Consider the following 20753-nt stretch of genomic DNA (forward strand, 5'->3'; position numbering starts at 1 on the left):
CCACTCTTGTATTTAACAGGGATCACTTTTCAGTTAAAATTTAAACACCTAAGAATAATTGTGTGTTAATTACAGAGTTCAACCAATAGTACTAGAACAAAAAAAAAATACTAAAAGGGATAAAGTATTACATTATACATCAACAGTCAGGACAAGGGCTGATCAAGTCACTGTTTCTTGTAGTGTCCATTTCACTTAAACAGGTTTCCTTTTTGTGGTTGGTTAGTTGTCACTGATTAGGGAGAACATATGATATTTGTCCCTTTGGGACTGGCTTAATTCACTCAGCATAATGTTTTCCAGATTCCTCCATCTTGTTGCAAATGACCGGATTTCATTGTTTTTGACTGCTGTATAGTATTCTATAGAGTACATGTTCCATAATTTCTTTACCCAATGTACTGTTGATGGGCATTTGGGTTGGTTCCAGGTCTTAGCTATTGTGAATTGAGCTGCAATAAACATTAAGGTGCAGACTGCTTTTTTGTTTGCCAATTTAATTTCCTTTGGGTAAATTCCAAGGAGTTGGATGGCTGGGTTGAATGGTAGGGTTATATATCAGGTTTCTGAGGAATCTCCAGACTGACTTCCATAGTGGCTTAACCAGTTTTCATTCCCACCAACAGTGGGTTAGTGTCCCTTTTTCCCCCCATCCTCTCCAGCATCTATTGTTGGTAGATTTCTGAATGTGAGCCATTCTACCTGGGGTGAGGTGAAACCTCATTGTGGTTTTGATTTGCATTTCCCTGATTGCTAGTGATCTTGAACATTTTTTCATTAGTCTCAAATACACATTTTAAAACATCACGATGTTTAGCTTAAATATATACAATTTTTATTTGTCATCTGAAAAATAAGATTTTTTTAAACAGCTAAATTATGGAATTGATCAGCTTCTGACTGGTAATCCCTCCCTTCATTGATTCCTAAACATAGGTTATTTAGGAAATGACAAAAACTACATTTTAGAAAATGCTTTACATGGGGCCAGCGCCGTGGCTCACTTGGCTAATCCTCCACCTGTGGCGCCGGAATCCCATGTGAGCCCCGTGTTCTAATCCCAGTTGCTCCCCTTCCAGTCCAGCTCTCTGCTGTGGCCCGGGAAGGCAGTGGAGGATGGCCCAGGTGTTTGGGCCCCCGCACCCCCATGGGAGACCAGGAGGAAGCACCTGGCTCCTGGCTTCGGATCAGCCTAGCTCCGGCCGTGGAAGCCATTTAGGGGTGAACCAAAAGAAGGAAGACCTTTCTCTCTGTCTCTCCCTCTCACTGTCTGTAACCCTACCTGTCCAATAAATAAAATTTAAAAAAAAAAAAGAGAAAATGCTTTACATACGATATTCTATCCTAGGTAAGTTCCTGAAACAAAAGGAAAGATATTAGTGTACAGAATGGTCCAATCTGAATAAAGTCTATCATTGGAAAATATTTTATGGAAGTGGGATGATATTTCCATTCCATATTTGTTTACCAATCACTAGGAGATTATACATGGGAAGAAATAAAACTCATAATAAAATTAAATTCAAATGTATTATTTTGTATTTATTTTCCTCATGTAAGAATTACTATAGTTTTCTTTTAACTCGGATGTATAATGATCTTGAAAATGATTCTATCAGCCTATCATTTCCCTAGCTTTCATTAGACTTATATAATTAATCCATGTTCTATGACATTCTATTTATAGAAATTCTAGAAAATGCAAAATGGAGAGTTGTGGTTGGTACTGGGTGGGTAAGAATTGGCTGTAATGAAGAATGAAGAAACTTTTAGGAGAAATGTAGATACAAAGGGTCTCTGGGTTTAGATGAAAAAATACATGTCTGTTTTCATATGTTCCCAACTAAATGCTAGCATTGATTTTACTTACGAATAGAGACAATAAAATTTTTAGGAGAAATGTAGATACTATTTGATTAAGGTGGTAATTCTTTAGGCATATATTTCATAATGTATAAATTATAATCTTTAAATGTATGCAGATTTTTAAATTTATCCGGTTGAAGAACAAATACTCTTTTTAAAAGTGAAAAGATAGCCTTTTATAAAGATAAACACTTGCCAAAAAAAGCCACTTTAATTTTAGCATTTGGGGCTTTCACAAAAGTTTCTTTGCTGAAAAATTCTCTTGTCACTGTCTGAGGCTCATCTAGATAAAACATAGTAAGTTCTGGCAAATCACTGTAATACTTTGAAATGAGAGTCTTGCTTTGAAGTTCCAAGAACTTTTGCAATCAATTAACAAAGCAGATACTGAAGAACAAAGATTTAGAAGAAATATTTAGGGAATCAATTACCAATCCACAACTATATGGATTTCTTTATCTCTTAAGTTTCCTTAACCTTTCCCGATGGGTTTCATGTATTACTATTTCTCTTAGAAAGAATAGTAACAATATATTAATAACAGATAATTTATGAAATGGTAAAGCCGAAAGATCTGCTTTGAATATATTTTTATCAATGTGTAACACAGATAGATACAACTTTTGTTTGATTTCATGATGTAAGTAGTATTTGTCAGCTCAGGTTTTTAGGACATAGCCCAGTAAACTATAATGTAAAATTATTATAGTCTTAAAGATATTTGTATTGTACAAATGAAATGAAAATTCTGGAAAAAGTTTTGAGAATATACCCTCTGGAGCTGTCTAATGTCTTAGAAACTATACCTTACTGTACAACTGTCACTTTTATTCACTTATATTTTAAAATGTCTTCTTTGAGATTTTTCCGGTGGGATTGCAGTGTGAAAGTCACAGAGGAAAATCTGTTCTGTTCTTTCATGCCATGTTATGCTTAGGAATATTCTTCTAATTCACTTTTGTGTCTCAGCAGGCTGAGATCAGTTCCATACGAGAAAACAAGGACAGACTAAGTGACAGTACTACAGGTAAGATCAAGGAACAACTTTTGAATTTATTTTTCATTTTATTTGAAAGACAGAAAGATCTTTCATCTGCTGGTTCTCCCCCAAATGCCAGCAACAGCCAGGGCAAAGCTAGGCAGAAACCAGGAGACTGGAAATTAATCTCAGTCTCCTATGAGCGACAAGGACCCAAAGACATGAGCTGTCAATCACCTACTGTCTCCCAGGGTGCATACTAGCAGGAGGCTGGATTGGAAGCAGATTCAAACCAGGCACTGCCATGCAGGGTACAGGCATCCCAAGGCACATGTTAACTACTGTGCCAAATGCCTGCCCCAAGGAGCAACCATCTTTGTTCTTTGAACAAACTCTAGACCTTGTTCCTTTTTAAGAGAGCGTAGACCAAGCCAGGCCCTGCGTAGAGGGGCAGGCATCATAGAGCTGCCAGTGTTGCATAGGCCATATTCTCTGTCCTGCAAGGGGCCTTACCCTGAGTTTTAAAGGGTCTCTGGGTTTAGATGAAAAAATACATGTTTGTTTTCATTTGTTCCCAACTAAATGCTGGCATTGATTTCACTTACAAATAAAGCCAATAAAACCCAGTGGCATAACTGACCAGTGAGTGTGTCTCCAAGAGAAGTCACAGATGATTTCCCTTCACCTTACCATTCCTGCACATATCTTGGAATATCATTTATAATACTGCTACCAAAAATCATGGCAGTTATTAAAGTTGCTACCAGAACTTGTTAATTGGTGTGTGATAAAATAAGCTCTTAAATGATTGTGGATTCACCATTTAGGTAATGTATTTAAAAACATTACTTGGAGTGGTAGGCGTTTGGCTGTCCAGTAAAGACACCGACTAGGATGCCTGTGTCCTGTATAACAGTACCTGGGCTCCATCCTGGCTTCCAACTCCCAACTCCAGACTCTGGGAGGCAGCAGGTGATGTCTTAAGTGATTGGGTTCCTGCCACCTACATGGACCATGTGGCTTGAGTTCCAGGCTCCTGGCTTTGGGTTGGCCCAACCCTGGCTGTTGTGGACATTTGGGGAGTGAACCAGCAGATCTGAGTATGTGCACACGCTCACGCTTGCTCTTGCACACGTGCTCTCTCACATACATACATACATACATACATTATTTTGAGATGAACTCCATGGGTCCAGCTGACAGCACTGGATGCAGCTGAGTTATTTCATGAAGGAGAAGCAACAGTGCACCCTGTTTGATATTTGATACCATAGTGGAACCTTTCTACTTTGGGTTTGAAGTAGACACACACACGACAGGTGTTATAATATCATGCAGACAGGACTGAGTCCATTATATCTTTTTTTTTTTTTTTTTTTTTTTGACAGAGTTAGAGAGAGAGAGAAAGGTCTTCCTTCCATTGGTTCACCCCCCAAAATGGCCGCCACGGCCAGAGCTACGCTGATCCAAAGCCAGGAGCCAGGTGCTTCTTCCTGGTCTCCCATGCGGGTGCAGGCACCTAAGCACTTGGGCCATCCTCCACTGCCTTCCTGGGCCATAGCAGAGAGCTGGACTGGAAGAGGAGCAACCGGGACTAGAACCCGGCGCTCATATGGGATGCCAGCACCGCAGGGGGAGGGAACCAAGTGAGCCACGGCGCCGGCCCCCTGAGTCCATTATATCTTTGCAGAAACTGTCCTAAGGTCTCAAGGAATATAGTACAGAATCTTCAGGATCAATTTAATATGTAGAATCAGTGGTTTCTAAGGCTTCTTTTTGCCCCAGCATTTAGTTTCTCAGTTTATGGTACCTGGAGCCTTTAATTTGCAGAATTCAAAATATTAACTTCCTAATTCCCAGCAGAGATCAACATTGATTTAACTTAACATATGTTACAGTGACTTTTAATTTCTTTCTTTTCTTTAATTTGAGAGACAAACTGACAGCTCCCATCCCATCCACTGGTCACTTGCCAAATGCCTACAATAGCGGAAGCTGGGCTGTGTCTAGGGCTGCAGCCAGGAGCCAGAAGCTCGATCCAGGTCTCCGTTATGGGTGACAAGGACCCAACTACTTCAGCCATTGCTGCTTCCTCACAGGGTCTTTACTGGCAGGAAGCCAAAAAGGAGAACTAGAACCAAAAATCACACTCAGGCACTCTGATATAGGACACAGGCATCTTAACTGCTCCCACTGTATACTTTTAAAACCATCCATTATATCTAAGAAGTAATTTCTATTGCTTAGAATTGCAATTATGCTCCCAGTCCTCTGGCTCACTGCAAACTCACCAGACTTCACGCCAAGAGGACTGAGAAAGCAGTAGCTTGGGCCTCAGAACAGTGAGTTGTTATCAGAAGCAAGCCTTTTTTTGCTGAGAAAATGTTATTTTGTAGCCTTCCAAATGAAGACTAAAGTTTTCATCTCTGCATTAAATGGCTGTAAGAAAATGCAAAGCCTACCAGTAAAAACAATTAGATCTGTGCCGTTCAGACTATGGTCTATAAACTATTGCTATTTGGCTCCAGTTAAGGAGTTTGTACCATAAAGTCATGCTGCCACGTCGCTGAAGGATGCTATGTTGTCCAGCTGACATTTGTTTCATAGCAAGGCTTTCTGGATGAAGGAAGCAGTGCATTGCATTACATTCTGAGCGAGTTCCTCCTCTTGTCTCAGTGAGCGCTTTGAGTAGCACTGCTATAGATGCTATTTCCACCTGATAAACTGCAGCGTGTCACAGGTTGGCGCTTACCAACAGTAACTACTGCGGGACTCAGGAGATCACTTCTTGCTAGAATGGTCAGAAAGTGCTTTGAAGAGGAGGCAGAGTCTGACATGGGCCCTGGAGGATGCCTGGGAGTTATCCAGGCTGAGAGTCGCTGCAGGAGAACTCCTGTGGGTTGAGAATGAAAGAATCAGTTCCAGGGAGTTAGAGATCAGGGTGTAACAGGAACCTTGAATCTGAGGAACGTGGAAGCTAGGAAAGAAGTGGTAAGTCAAACACCTGAAAAAGCAGATTGGGGCCAGCTCCTGAAAGTCATGGTCCAGATAGATACAGGAAGTTAGAGATCATGTTTGGAGGGAGAACGCTCAAAGCACTTAACACCAAAGGAATGGCCCTAAGGGTGTTTGGGAAGGTATGATAAGTGAATGGAAGGCGTGTGACCAAATCCATCTGTTTGCAGAATTCATTTGTATACGTATTGTGCTAGGAATACCCCTGTAAGGAAAGGCCAGTACCTGGGAGTTGCTGCTGTAATCAGTCCAGCTGGTGGGAGCTTCGCAGTCAGGCCTAAGAAGAATTGGATGAGGCTGGAAGATGAGTTTGTTAGAGAAATACCCATTTCATTCTTCTTATATTCTTTTAAATTGCCTTTCTCTTTTCCAAGGTGCTGATAGCTTATTGGACATCAGTTCTGAAGCTGACCAACAAGATCTTCTTGCTCTATTGCAAGCCAAAGTTGCTTCCCTTACCTTACACAATAAAGAATTACAAGATAAACTACAGGTAGGAAAACACTGCTACCACAGACTGTTCTGTAGCTATTGGGGTTTTTTTTAGGGATAATGAGATGTATTTTGTTTTAAACATATACATGAATTTCTTCTTTTTTACATGTAGTTAGTTATAGGCATCCTATAGTTTTCAATTATTTGACTCTTGAATATTGTTCATTAACTCTTCCTATAAATCATATATAATCAATACATGGTATGATATTGTATATATATATATAAATATATACACGTTGTATCTATATATATATAGGCATTTGGTATATACCACAAAGTATATATAAGTATATATGCACTATATATAAATATATATTGTGTATATGTGTGTATATAGATACAGATATGCGTTTGGTATAGGAGTTAACATATTGCTCGTGACATCTACATCCCAAATTAGAGTGCCTGGGTTGGAAACCCTCCTCTGTTTCTGATCAAGCTTCCTGCTCATGTGCACCCTGGGAGGCAGCAGATGATGGCTCAAGTGTTTGGGTCAATGTCAAACGTGTGAGAGACTCAGATCAAGTTCCAGGTTCCTGGCCTTGGCCTGACCCAGCTACAATTGTAGGCATCTGGGGAGTGAATCAGCAGATGGAAGTTCTTGCTATCTCTCTCTCTCTCTCTTTGCCATTCAAATAAAATAAATAAATATTTAAAAACTTATTTATATTTATATTTAAAAACTTATAGATATGTACAAGCCACATTTATATGAATTTTGCTTATTAGATATATATAAGCAAATAGAGATATAAGCAAATATAGATATAAGCAAAATTCATGTAAATGTGCTTTGTGTATAAAAATATACAAAATTTGAAATATATGTGTATAATATTAGCTTTTCATTTTGTGAGTTGATCATTTACTAGATTTCAGAACTTCATAAGAAATAGCTGTATTTAGGCCGATTGTCTCTTAGCAACTATAAGGATATGAGAACCAAAGGAAGTGGTTGGATCAGAAGTTATACAGACAAAACCATCCCAGTGTTTTTATTTTCCTAAAAACAGATTTTATTTATTTGAAAGGCAGAATAACAGAGAAAGAGGGAGAGACAGAGAGAGAGAGAGATCTTGCATCTGCTGGCTCACTCCTCAAATGGCCACAACATCCAGGGCTGGCCCAGGTCAAAGCCAGGGGCCTGGAACTCTGGGTCTCTATGTGGGTGCCAGCGGCCCAAGCATCTGGGCCATTTCAGCTGCTTTCCCAGGCACACTAGCAGGGAGCTGGGTGGGAAGCAGAGCAGCCAGGACTCAAGCTGGCACTCTGATACAGGATGCCCGTGTCGCAAGTGGCTGCTGAATCCGCAAGGCCAGCCCCAATTCCAGTGTTTCTAACGTGACACAAATACTTTGTGCTAATTAAGCAAAGAGTGAGCTTTGTGGTGTTTATCTGACTCGCGTGTCCCAGGCCATATTTTCTGCACGGTGCCAGGGTATACATGTAAACGGATCCAGCTGTGCTGCTTGTCCATGCCTGCGTTTCAGATTTGTTGCACTACTTCCAGTTACAAGCTTGCCTCACCACATGTTCAGTGCCATTTAATTCTTGCTTTCCCACCCCAGGCCAAATCACCCAAGGAGGCAGAAGCCGACCTCAGCTTTGACTCTTACCACTCCACCCAGACTGACTTGCCACCATCTCTGAGCAAACCCAGCGAAGCCTGTCCCCCAGAATCCAAATCATCTCCATCTGTCTTAACAGATCTCTTGGGCAAATCGACTGCTGACAGCGATGTCAGAATTCAGCAACTCCAAGAGGTTTTGCAAGACTTGCAGAAGAAATTGGAGAGCTCTGAAGCTGAGAGGAAACAGCTGCAAGCCGAACTCCAGTCCCGAAGGCCCGACCCTGTGGGCTTGAACAACACAGAGATTTCAGAGAATGGCTCTGACCTCAGCCAGAAACTTAAAGAAACTCAGAGCAAGTATGAGGAGGCCATGAAGGAAGTCCTTAGTGTGCAGAAGCAGATGAAACTGGGCCTCGTCTCGCCCGAACACGTGGAGAGCTATTCCCATCTCCGTGAGCTGAGGGTTACAGAGGAGGAGTTGGACGTGCTGAAGCAGGATCTGCAGAAGGCATTAGAGGAAAGTGAGAGAAATAAAGAGAAAGTGAGAGAGTTGGAGGAGAAACTTACAGAGAAGAAGAGCACCGTGACTAAGCCGCCTGGGGAGGAGTACGAGGAGATGAAACGCTCCTATTGCTCTGTTATTGAGAATATGAATAAGGAGAAAGCGTTTTTGTTTGAGAAATACCAGGAGGCTCAAGAAGAAATTACGAAACTGAAAGACACGCTGCAAAGTCAGATGACGCAGGAAGCCAGTGATGAAGCTGAGGACATGAGAGAGGCCATGAACAGGATGATCGATGAACTCAATAAGCAGGTGAGTGAGCTGTCGCAGCTGTACAAGGAAGCGCAGGCCGAGCTGGAGGATTACCGGAAGAGGAAGTCCCTGGTGGACGTAACAGCCGAATACATCCCTAAAGCAGAGCATGAGAAACTGATGCACGTGACGAACGCGTCCAGGGCTAAAGCAGAAGAGGCACTTAACGAAATGAAGTCTCAGTATTCCAAAGTGTTGAACGAGCTGAGCCAGCTCAAGCAGCTGGTAGATGCGCAGAAAGAGAACTCTGTCTCTATCGCAGAACACCTGCAAGTGATAACCACACTGCGGACCTCTGCGAAAGAGATGGAAGAAAAAATCAGCAGCCTTAAGGAGCACCTTGCAAGCAAGGAGGGGGAAGTGGCAAAGCTGGAGAAGCAACTCCTGGAAGAGAAAGCTGCTATGACCGATGCAATGGTACCCAGGTCTTCCTATGAAAAGCTGCAGTCATCCTTGGAGAGCGAAGTGAGTGTGTTGACATCCAAGTTAAAGGAGTCGCTAAAAGAGAAAGAGAAGGTCCATTTGGAGGTGGCCCAGATCAGAAGCGAGGTCTCCCAAGTGAAAAGGGAGAAGGAAAATATTCAGAGCCTCTTGAAATCCAAAGAGCAGGAAGTAAATGAACTTCTGCACAAATTCCAGCATGCTCAGGAAGAACTGGCGGACATGAAAAGGTACTCTGAGAGCTCTTCAAAACTGGAGGAAGATAAAGATAAAAAGGTTGGTGAAATTCTCTTGCTGTTAGATTTCCGGCAGTGTGCTCTGAACCTTCACCCTTTACTGTGGTAGACATTTGTGGTGTGAGCACTAACATGTTGTAGATACTCAGAGGTTCTATACCTGACTGTCAGTGTTCCCAAAGCCGCAGAAAGAACGGTGTGCTGGATATTTATTTTAAAAATATAAACAGTCTCCTGCCACTTCCCCTTGTACCTAGGCCTCTGTGTCCTTTAAAAATCATTCTACCAGAAGTCTTGTTGGTGTTGGAGATCAGAAGTGAACTTGCAGACGGGAAAGTGTTTGTGACCCATCTAGAATCAGCTCCTCCCTTTGAATCCAGAACAGATTCCTTCATTCTATGGAAACCCAAATACTTCTAGACTTAATTCTGCTTCCCTGAGCTCCATGAGGCTTGGCCCACCCCAAGTCAGCATTAAAACTCCCCTCCCTGCCTCCCCCCATTTTCAAAGGTGCATGGGAAGGGAGGTGAGGGGTGTGGGGAGCATGTATTTGGAGATGGCACAGGCAGGGGAAGGAGGGACACAGGGGGAAAGGGTGGATGGTTCTGCACTGGAATTGGCCCTGCATCTGTGGACCCCTGTGCCAGAGGCTCTCAGTGCCATTCATTAGAACACTCTTTTCTTGAATGAAGGAGTATTTAAAAAAGAGCTTCAGAAGCCAGTAGGGATAGGAGGTTTGGAAGTGGGGGCGGGAGTGAGGTGGATGGTTGCATTCTCTTTATTTTTTCTAAGATTAATTTAATTAGTATCTGAAAGGCAGCATGACAAAGAGAAGGAGAAAAAGAGAGAGAATTATCTTCCATCCCTGGTTTATTTCCTCAAATGACTGCAATGGCCAGGGCTGGGCCAGGCTGAAGCCAGGAGCCAGGCACTCCATTTGAGTCTCCTACGTGGGTTGCAGGGCCCCAACACTTAGGCCATCATCTGCTGCCTTCCCTCATGCATCGGCAGGAAGCTGGATGGGAAGAGAAGCAGCCAGGTCTCAAACCAACACTGTGAGTGTCAACACCGTCCCCTGTTGTGTTCCCTTTGTCTAGAGATATCAGGGTTTCTAGAACTTACTCCTGATTACCTATGTCCGCATTATTGGGCAAGACATAGTTATCTTCAAATAAAGAATATGTGAGGCTTTTTTAACCACACCCCTTTGAAGGGTAAAAGAAGGAAATCAGCCTCACAGCTTTTGTTACATTCATGCAAATCAAAACACAATATATAATTTAGGAGCCTTTATGTGAACCTAATGGATGTAGAAGAGTTTGTTGGTTTGCTTGATATCTGTCTCTTATAGGTTTTCTCTAAAAAGTCAAAAGCGGGGAGCAGGTGTTTAGACTACTGGTTACGCGTCCCACGTCAGAGTACCTCAGTTCGATTCCCAACTACAGCCCCTGACTCCAGATTCTTGCTAAGGCAGACCATGGGATGCAGCAGTGATGGCTCGAGTAATTTGGTTCCTGCCACCTACATGAGAGACACAGATGGAGTTCCCAGCTGCCGACCCCAGCCCCAAATAAAAACTTAAAATATTGAGCACAAAAGAAATCACTCCAAAGTTTCAGATCCCAGGGGCCACTATAGAAGACCATGTTCGAAGCTTAGAAATAGCTGGAATTTTGCTTCTGCAGACATAATATTGTCTATTGATACAGGTTTCCTTATTCACTAGATCAATGAGATGGCGAAGGAAGTCACCAAGTTGAAGGAGGCCCTGAACAGCCTCTCGCAGCTCTCCTACTCAACAAGCTCGTCCAAAAGACAGAGTCAGCAGCTGGAAGCGCTACAGCACCAGGTCAAACAGCTACAGAACCAGCTGGCTGTGAGTGGTGTTGCTTCTGCTGCCTGGTTTGGGGTGGAGGGCAAGGCAGGTCACGTGCCACTCGGCTGGGGTGGGGCAAGATGATGTGAACACAAAGATTCCCAGACTGAAGGCATGTCGTACTTACGTGAGCAGTTGGCTGAGGACGTCAGTGAGGGCAGAGGAGGGAGCTGCTGGTGGAATGCCCAGCCTTACCTTCAGTGCGACGGGTCCTGTGTATCTCTGGGAAAAGGAATCAGCAGGACAGGGAACAAGGCTGCTGCTTCTCTCACCCACCAGCTTTTCCCCTTTATTTTTTCTGCACCTGTGTTCCCCAAGTCGTGCAGCAGCTAAACTTTTTTTTTCTGGGGCCACAGTCTCTTGTAGCTGCGTATCTATGTATTTGAACTCTAGGCCTCACCTTAGTTCACCCAGGAAGGCTCCTTCATGTCTGAATTGGTTTCCTATGACTTTGTAGCAAGTCACTGCCAATTTAGTATAAAACAATGGGAATTTATTGTCTTATAATTCTGAAATTCAGAGATCTGAAATCAGTTTCGCTGAAGTCGAAGTGTTGATAAGGCTATTTCCTCATGGAGGCCCTAGGGGAGATACACTTCCTTGACAAGTTAACAGCTTGTAGGGGCCACTTGAATTACTTGGCTTATGGCCCCTTCCTCTGCCTTCTGTCTGCTCCTCTCCTTCTGCCTTCCTCTTAAAAGGACCCCTTTGATTACATCTAAAGCCATCTAGATTATGCATTATAATCCAGATTCCATCTCAAAAGCCTTAATTACATTTGCAGAATCCCTTTTCCCATGTAAAGGTGACATTCCCAGGTATGGGGATAAGGAGGTAGGCATTTCTGGAGGGCCATTATTTAGCCTACCACAACATCTGTTATGTTTAGTTTACAAGACATGCTACTTTTGCCACATGAAATCAAGGGTTCATCTGTCCTGAACTGTCAATTCCATTACAAACAAACCACGGATTACATGATGTCTTTAGTATAAATGTAATACTAATGAATTCAGGTTTCTGCAGTGTTCGTGGCAATACTAGCTCTCTAGTGGTAATAGTTCTAAGCAGCGGTAGAGTAATCAGAGGAGGAGATGATGTTTCTTACTGCGTTCTGTATGTTATTCTCTTGATAAAAGTGTGATTGCAGACCTGGAGATGACATGCTAAGGATTTCATACTTCTTACAATTATTCAGCATGTATTTGTTGCGCTCCTAGTTTGTATCAGTATTGTACATGGTGCTGATAAAAATGAATAAAACATAGCCCCTTCCCTCATGGAATTTCCAGTCAATAGTTAAGTAAATATGGCAAGCTCCATTGACAAAGACATGGCCTGCGAAATGTAGTCATGCAGAGGAAATGTCTACTCAGACTGGGAGAGCCGTGAGACATTTCCTACAAGAAGTGGGAAGCTGAGCAAGTTGAGCAGCTGAGAAGCCAAGGTGTTACAGGGATCATTAATGCAGATATTAAGTCAACTAAATGCTAACAAAATCAGGGATGGAAAAGAAGACAGTGTCGGAAGATAGAGTCATAAATAATTGAGTAGGATTTGCAGAAAGGTAGGGAGGAGATAACAAAAAGAGAGATACCAAGTATATCTTTTTATTGCATGAATTTCAAAGCCCTGAGTTTTCAAAGGTTGTCCTTCAAAAGGAAGGAAGTGAAAAGGAAGTTACTGATGGAACTTTTTGAAGTAACACATACATGATAGTCTCAGTTTCCATGATTAGGAGGAAAAACCTCTTCAAATGAGAACAATTCAGAACTCTGAGAAATTGGAGTCATTGCCCAACAAGGATTCCAACAACTGTAAAGAATCACTTGAGATTGGGGTCTTCACCCTGTTTCCTTCCAGTACCCTGACAGCTACATATGTGAGCTCTCTAGGGGATTATAGTTCACTGCTTATGTAGTAGGTGGTGACCAGCAGCTCCCTTAAAAAGAGAACTTTTTTCAAGAATTTAATCACAATCACTAAATAAGTTAATTAAAATTTGGACATTATAGAAAAAGATGAAGCATACAGAACACTCTAAAAAGTTCCCATAAATGATTGAACTCATGAATGTACTTCCAGAGTTGACCCGAGGTGAAACAGGTAGATTTTTTTTCCCCTAAGAATACTGGTTAGTATTCAGAAACTCACAGACCAGTGGGCCCACAGCCATTTTAGAAATTTCATATTCTAGCATGTAGTTGGGGAGTCACATAAGTAGCAGTTGATGGCTTTCTCAAATATTTCCTTTTTTTTGTACATTAAAGATCTCTGAAGCTCATTGATAATATCCAATTGTCTCTTCCTAGGAATGCAAGAAACAACATCAGGAGGTCATATCAGTCTACAGAATGCACCTTCTGTATGCTGTACAGGTATGAAAATTCCACACAGAGTGTCTGGACAGCCTAGCTGTCAAAGCTTCCATCACTAAGCCAGTAGAATGAATAAGAGTTAGAAGAGACCCCTTTTCGGTTTCTTTTCCTTTTGAAGGTTTTTATTTAATGAATACAAATTTTCATATGTACAGCTTTTAGGGATATAGTGTTTCTTCCCCCCATACCCGCCCTCCCATCTGCACTTCCATCCCACCTCCCACTCCCTCTCCCGTTCCATTTTCCATTAAGATTTGTTTTTAATTGACTTTATATACAGAAGACCAACTGTTTACTAAGGAGAGATTTCAACTATTTGCACCCACACAGACACACAAAGTATAAAGTACAGTTTGAAGACTAGTTTTACCATTAATTCTCATAGTACAACTCATTAAGGACAGAGGTCCTACATGGGGAGCAGGTGCACAGTGACTCCTATTGTTGATTTAACAATTGACACTCAGTGATCACCTGAGGCTTTTGACCTGAGCTGCCAAGGCTATGAAAGCCGTTTGAGTTCACAAACTCTGTTGCTTTTTAGACAGGGCCATATGCAAATTGGAAGTTCCCTCCTCCCTTCAGAGAAAAGTACATCCTTCGATGGCCCCTTCTTTCCACTGGGGTCTCACTCACAGCGATCCTTCATGCAGAACCACCTTTGCCACTGTGTCTTGCCTTTCCATGCCTGAAATGAGGAGACTCCTTTTCACTGGAGCGTTCTTCAGTGCCTTTGCTGTGCTTTGGAGTTTGTGGCGGGAGCACTGTGCCCAGTACACTGGGATAGCCTCACCATTTACTGAGAAATGAAGGAAGATGGGTCATGCCGATACTCCAGTCTCCCAGCACTGCCTTCCTTCTTTGACTGCTGGTTTTCTGGCTGGTGGGGCCCACATTTGCAACTGAGATCCCAGCTATACTACCAAGGCCTTTGACAGACCCAGCTTCATCATCCACCAGATAGATAAGAGCAGAGCTCTCTCTGGAGCCCAGTGCTTCATGGAAACGTGGGTATAGACAGGGCTGACATTCCTCTGCAATATGGGAGAAGCAGCCAAGGGCTTCATTCCAACTGGCCGTTGATTCTCCAGGCAGAAAGTGCTGTGACTTAATATAGGTTCTGATGAGTGTCTTTTGTTTGCATTTCCTAGGGTCAGATGGATGAAGATGTCCAGAAAGTCCTGAAGCAAATTCTTACCATGTGTAAAAACCAGTCCCCGAAGAAGTAAAGTGAATTCCTTGGCAGGACACTGGCCCCTTGTTGTCCATCCTTGTGTTTGATCTGGAGTTGTTGGCAACCACTGCCATTGTTCTAGTTGTGGTATGCACTGGGACCCAGCATAGCTTCTTCCCTTCCTGAGAGGGTTCTGAGAATTGGTTTCAGAGGACTGCCCTCCTCAGAACTGCACAGAGATTTCAAACCAGCAGGGGTGAAAGTTCCTGTCATCCCTTTGGATTCCAGAGCTAGGATCAGCCACGCCCAGAGGTCTGGTCCGGATGCTGGCAGGTGGCACCCTCCTCGGTGGTTTCATCATCCCCAGGGATGTGCTGAGGCCTCCATGCAGTGAATGCTGCTTCAGTTCCTACACTCAGCCTGTGCCATTCGGCACAAGAGAACTCTTTTTGCCTTTGCTTCCAATCCCAAAACGTGATTTAATTTCTAACCAAATGGCACTAGTTGTGAAGTGCATGTTTAATATCCTTTATCTTGACAGCCTGTGGATTTAAAAGCTCTGATACCATCTGCACCCTGCCTCCATCTGCCTTACCTATCTCAACACCTTGCTTATCGGTCTCATGCTTTGATAAGCACTATTAACTGAAGTACGAACTTTGAAAAGAAATGCAAAATGTCCTTAAAAATTTTAAGTGAATCGTTGACATATTGCAAATTTTCTATGCAAACTTGCCTCCTTCTGTTATTTGTGAACCTCAGGAAATCCGAGCATTTGTGTTTTCAACAAGGGACAGTAAACTGTGTGTTTACAGCCAAAAGAAATGCCTCATAAAAATTCTTAACCTCAATTTTTAAGAAGTGTTTTTTTCTTCTCTATAATATTTTTATTGGCTCTTAAAGATGTTTTCATATCTAAACCCCGAAAGTGAAATTACATTAGATTGTATTAACAGAATATTTTTTAGGTAACCATGCTTACGACTTTATAAAAATAGAACTGTTTTCAGCTACAGCAAAAGGTAGTTATGTAGCCCAAACTTAATAGGAGCTGCCCCAGTACCCCCAGGACTTCCTGCCATTGTGTCCCCAGAACTGTTGTGTATTTCTGAAGATAGTATATCCCCTTTTTTTACCCATTGAAGTTGTTTGAATGCCCCAACTCTACAAGCACCCATAAGTTATTTCTGGAAGGATTGTTAGTACCAATCAGTAATTCAACTTTGAAGCTAAAAACTCTGAAATGGTAACATTATGGTGCATAACGTGGGTATTGGGTAGGGGGGAGAATTTCTGTTCAGTTTACTTTCAGGTGAAAAAAATGTTTCTAACTTGCTTGCAGCTTCTCTTAGGGCATCAAGCTTATTGAGGAGATAAACAGAATGCAGACCTCCTCAAAGTGTGGAGCAAAAAGTGAGGGCCTGCTTAGAAAGGGCCCGCGTCCCTTCGGGCTGCCCAGGCTCTGAGGGCACGCTCGGCTGTACTGTCTGATTTGTTCATCTGTATTGGATGAGGACCAATGACAGCAAAACAAAAATGGCTTTGAAACTTGCTGTTACTTTTCTTAAGTTGTTTAATTATGGTTAAGCAATTTGAAAAACGCTCCAAAGAAATGTGAAAGGACTTTGTCACAGCACTTAAGAAAATATAAAAGAGCATTCCCCGACAGCCCCCGCACAGAAATGCTGCAGAGTATAAAACTTGAGACATTTTGTAGGATGCCTGACAAAGTGTAGCCTTTTATCTTGTTTCAGGATACATATTTATTACAAGTACTCTGGTTAAATATTGAAAAGTTATATGCTGTAGTTTAGCTTTTTGTCTTTGTACTTTACAGAAGTTATTGCAGAAAATAAACTCGTTTCATTTTGCATCTCTGCTGTTGATTTTTTGGTGTGTTCATAAGCATATCTGTGGCTTCTGAAAACCAGTTCAATAGCATTTCATTGTGATGGGTTTTTTATGTTTGACTGTTTTCATCTATTTGAAAGGCAGAGTGATGGGGGTGGGTAAGGGGAGAGAAAGAAAGGGAAAGGAGTATTGGGATCTTCCATCCTCTGGTTCACTCCCCAAATACCTACAACAGCCAGGGCTGGGTCATGCCAAAACTCCATCCAGGTCTTCCACTTGGTGGCCAGGGGCCCAAGGACTTGAGATTTCATATGCTGCCTCCTAGGATGTATTAGGAAGAAGTTGGATGGGAAGCTGACTAGCTACATCTCATTCCTTTTAACTGCTACAAGGTACTTCATCATATGATTGTGCTCAATTTTATTGAACTATTTCCTCATGGATGGGCATTTAATCTCCTAGTGTTTTATAGCTGCAAAAATAAGATGGGGCAGGCATGGTGGAGCAGCAAGTTAAGCCACCTCTTCCAACAACTGCATCCCATATCAGAGTGCTGACTTGGGTCTGGGCTACTCTGCTTCTGATCCAGCTGCCTGCTAATGAGCCTTGAAAGCAGCAGTTGAAGGCTTGAGTACTTAAGTTCCTGCCACCCACATGGGAGACCTGGAGGGAATTCCTGGTTCCTGGTTTTGGTGTGGCCCAGCCTCAGCTGCTGGAGCTATCTGGGAATGAAGCTAGCAGATAGTAGATATCTATCTCTCCTTCTTTCTCTCTCTGTCTTCAAAATAAAAAAATTTTTTTTCAATGATGCAATAATTCTCCTGTATATAAATGGCCTTACACACACGTGAGGAGTCTTTGGATAATTTTCAAATTGTCCATTTTTCACATTAGCAACTATCATGATACAGGCAGTAAAAAAAAAAAATTATCATCATATTAGGTGAGAAAGAATGGACTTTTTCTTCATGGTGGTTGAAGTAAGAGCAGCAGTTCTCCTTACATAAACTTTGTTAAGACGGGCCTCAAAGCCCTTAATAATTAAAGCCACCCACCTTAAGATAAACACATGATGTACTGTGTGGGGAAAATGCTCCTGGAAGATGCTGAAGCGCCACTTTTTGCAAGGTGGGATGACTCTGGACTGTCAGGTGCTGAGAGCAGCAGAAACAGCATCCCTGAAGTTGAGGGCGCAGCTTTCAGAGCACAGTTGAAAGGTAGACTGCAAGGCCAAGAGAAGCTGGAATATAGCAGGCCAAGGAACAAGGACAGCCGCAGGGTAGAATGCCTGCTCCCCAGCCCAGGGCAGAGAGCTGCCAGGCATTCTGGGAATGTGGCACCTTTGAAGACCGATCAGAGCAAGAACTCAACTGTGGTGGTCACCATAAGTGGCCATAGGAGCCGATGGAGGGACCAAGATGGATTCATTCCATTGTGCGGAAAGGCTCTCTGCTGAGGAGTAAAGCAGAGATGGAGGTGAGCAGGAAGGAGGAAAAGAGACATTTGTGCACGTTGATTATAAACCAGGCCCTAGAATGGGAAGGAGAAGCATATTCAAACAATGTGACTGGATATACCAGAGCATTGAATGGAGGGTGTGGAAGAGAGAAGGGAGCAGGACTCAGACAAATGATACAAATCTCTGACAGCCAGGAGATGGATGAGTGGGGCGGGCTCCCGTGTGTCACCTCCAGATATTGTAAAGCCACACATTTAAGTCAGGTTAAATACACTGCTGGCTGAGATACTCCCCCCAGATGCCCATGTCCTGATCCCCAGAACTTGTGAATGTGTGACATGGCAAAGGGCAGTCAAGGTTGCCGGTCAGCTGATCTTATAGAGGACCCCAGGTTATCCAGACAGACCCAGTGTAACAAGAGGAGCTTGTGAAAGTGGAAGGAGAATCAGAGACTGGAAGATGCTGAACAGCTGGCCCAGAGAGACCAGAATGCATGCAAGTCACCTCTAGAAGCTGGAAAAGGCAAGAAAACAAATTTTCCTTTAGTCTCCAGAAGGCTCCATCCTTGCTGACATTTGTCTTCAACCCAGTGACACCCATTTCAAACTTCTGACTCCCTGGGATTTTGTTAACAATAAATCTATGCATTTTTTTTTCAGATTTATTTTATTTATTTCAAAGAGTTACAGGGGGAGAGGTAGAGACATTGAGAGAGAGGGAGAGAGAGCTTCCATCTGCTGGTTCACTCCCCAGATGGCTGCGATGGCCGGAGCTGAGCCCATCTGAAGCCAAGAGCCAGGAGCTTCTGGGTCTCCCACGTGGGTGCAAGGGCCTAAGGACTTGAGCTATCCTTCACTGTTTTCCCAGGTGTATTAGTAGGGAGCTGGATCGGAAGTGGAACAGCTGGGACTCGAACCAGCGCCCATATGGGATGCTGGCGCTGCAGGCCAGGACTTTAACCCACTGTGCCACAGCGCCGGCCCTGATCTATGCATTTTTGAGTCACTAAGTGTGTGGAGAGTTGTTAAAGCAATAATAGGAAATGGATACACAGGACAGAATCTCTACTGATGGAGAAATCCTAAAGATGATTCATAGTTTACTGGATGTTGAACACTGACTGTATGTGCTAGGCATGGTGCTGAATAGCAACAGCCTGAAGTGGTAGCAGGTGGTCAAACTATGCCTACCACTTAGCAGTACTCAGTATTCACTGTGTGGGGAGATGGACTTTTAGATGGCTGGGCTGCCTGTGAGGTCCTGCATGACCTGATGCCCTACTACTTTATTGACCCATTCTTCTTTCAGTCTCCTCCCCATTTTTATTGTCCCATTACTGTTCTAGGCCTCATTAATTTTGGTCCTCAGGACCTTTGCATATGCTGTTAGCATCTTAGACTACTGTCATAAATATTTGCATGATTTGCTGCCTCATTTTCTTGAGATCTCTGCTCAGTGTCATCTTGTAGAAGAAGCCTTCCCCCATGACCACATCTTTTTCCAGATCCCTTACCTGGCCTTATTTTTCTCCATGCCATTTATCATATCCACATAGGTAGTTCACCTGGCTGAGGGTGTGCGTTCTGCAATCCAGCCACCCTTGGTTCCAAGAGCTGTCCTCTAGAGTACAGAGTCTCAGCCTGGCTGGAAGAAAAGGCATTTTCCTAACTCCACATCACTGTTGCCCACACCCTACACCAGGTGCCTGACTAACTTGCAAAGGCATCCTGTTTACCAGCAGCTGTTTCTCTTCATCCAGTGGAAGAAAAATCTCAGGACGGCAAAATCCTAGTTTCTTTTTTCACCTTTACTTCCATAATGCTCACAGGAGCCCCGAGCACAAGGTAGGCATTGCATGGGTATTGTTTGGGTAGATGAACAGAAGCAGGGGGAGTGCTGAGACATCTGCAAGCCAACAGACTGTGCCTATTCGGCATGGTGTCAGGATGAGACTATGGACAGTGCCCCGTGGGAGCTCAGAAACAAGGCATCAAGCCCCGACGTGTGAGGTATATATGTAAGTATTCCAAATGTAAGTTTATTGGGATTTTCTTTTCTTAAATTCCACAGTTCCTGGGCTGGGAATAGTTTGAAGACAATCACATTTGATCTGTGGTGGTAAGGGTCTAGAAGTGCCCCGAATACATGCTTCCTCTGTGTGGTGTCTACAATAGCACGTCAGGGTAAGGGAAGGAGTGTGAGTGAAGGTTTGTGAAAGCACTCTTCAGCGGCCGATGCTGGGATGCAGTGGGCTAAGCCTCTACCTGCGGCGCCGGCATCCCATATGGGCGCCGCTGGTTCCAGTCCTGGCTGCTCCACTTCCAATCCAGCTCTCTGCTATGGCCTGGGAAAGCAGTAGAAGATGGCCCAAGTCCTTAGGCCCCTGCACTTACGTGCGAGACCCACAAGAAGCCCCTGGCTCCTGGCTTCAGATCAGCCCAGCTCCGGCCATTGCGGGCAGTGAACCAGCGGATGAAGAACTCTGTCTCTCTCTCTCTTTGTAATTCTACTTGAATAAATAAATCAATCTTAAAAAAAAATCACTATGCAGCCAGATAAGTGGCATTCCATTCCAGAGTTAGTGAAAATTCTGAAG

General features: G+C 43.2%; 1 protein-coding gene across 8 annotated transcripts in view; it reads left to right on the forward strand.

Annotated features, from left to right (window-relative positions):
• The window catches only part of RAI14 (retinoic acid induced 14), a 171588-nt gene extending 154868 nt beyond the window's left edge, over positions 1 to 16720 (forward strand). For 4 of the 8 annotated variants that reach the window (XM_070056633.2, XM_070056630.2, XM_051853523.3 and 1 more), the window contains 6 exons: positions 2839 to 2893; positions 6235 to 6353; positions 7927 to 9459; positions 11146 to 11295; positions 13608 to 13673; positions 14825 to 16720. In XM_070056633.2, the coding sequence (XP_069912734.2) occupies positions 2839 to 2893; positions 6235 to 6353; positions 7927 to 9459; positions 11146 to 11295; positions 13608 to 13673; positions 14825 to 14902 (2001 nt within the window). In that variant the 3' untranslated portion in view covers positions 14903 to 16720. Of the gene's footprint in view, positions 1 to 2835; positions 2894 to 6234; positions 6354 to 7926; positions 9460 to 11145; positions 11296 to 13607; positions 13674 to 14824 lie in introns of all 8 variants that reach the window. The other 4 variants (XM_051853524.3, XM_070056632.2, XM_089312699.1 and 1 more) reach the window with 1 other exon arrangement.
• The last annotated feature ends 4033 nt before the right edge of the window (positions 16721 to 20753 follow it).

The sequence above is a fragment of the Oryctolagus cuniculus genome, chromosome 14, assembly GCF_051225735.1.
Source record: "Oryctolagus cuniculus isolate XC-2025 breed Fujian yellow rabbit chromosome 14, ASM5122573v1, whole genome shotgun sequence".
NCBI lineage: Eukaryota > Metazoa > Chordata > Mammalia > Lagomorpha > Leporidae > Oryctolagus > Oryctolagus cuniculus.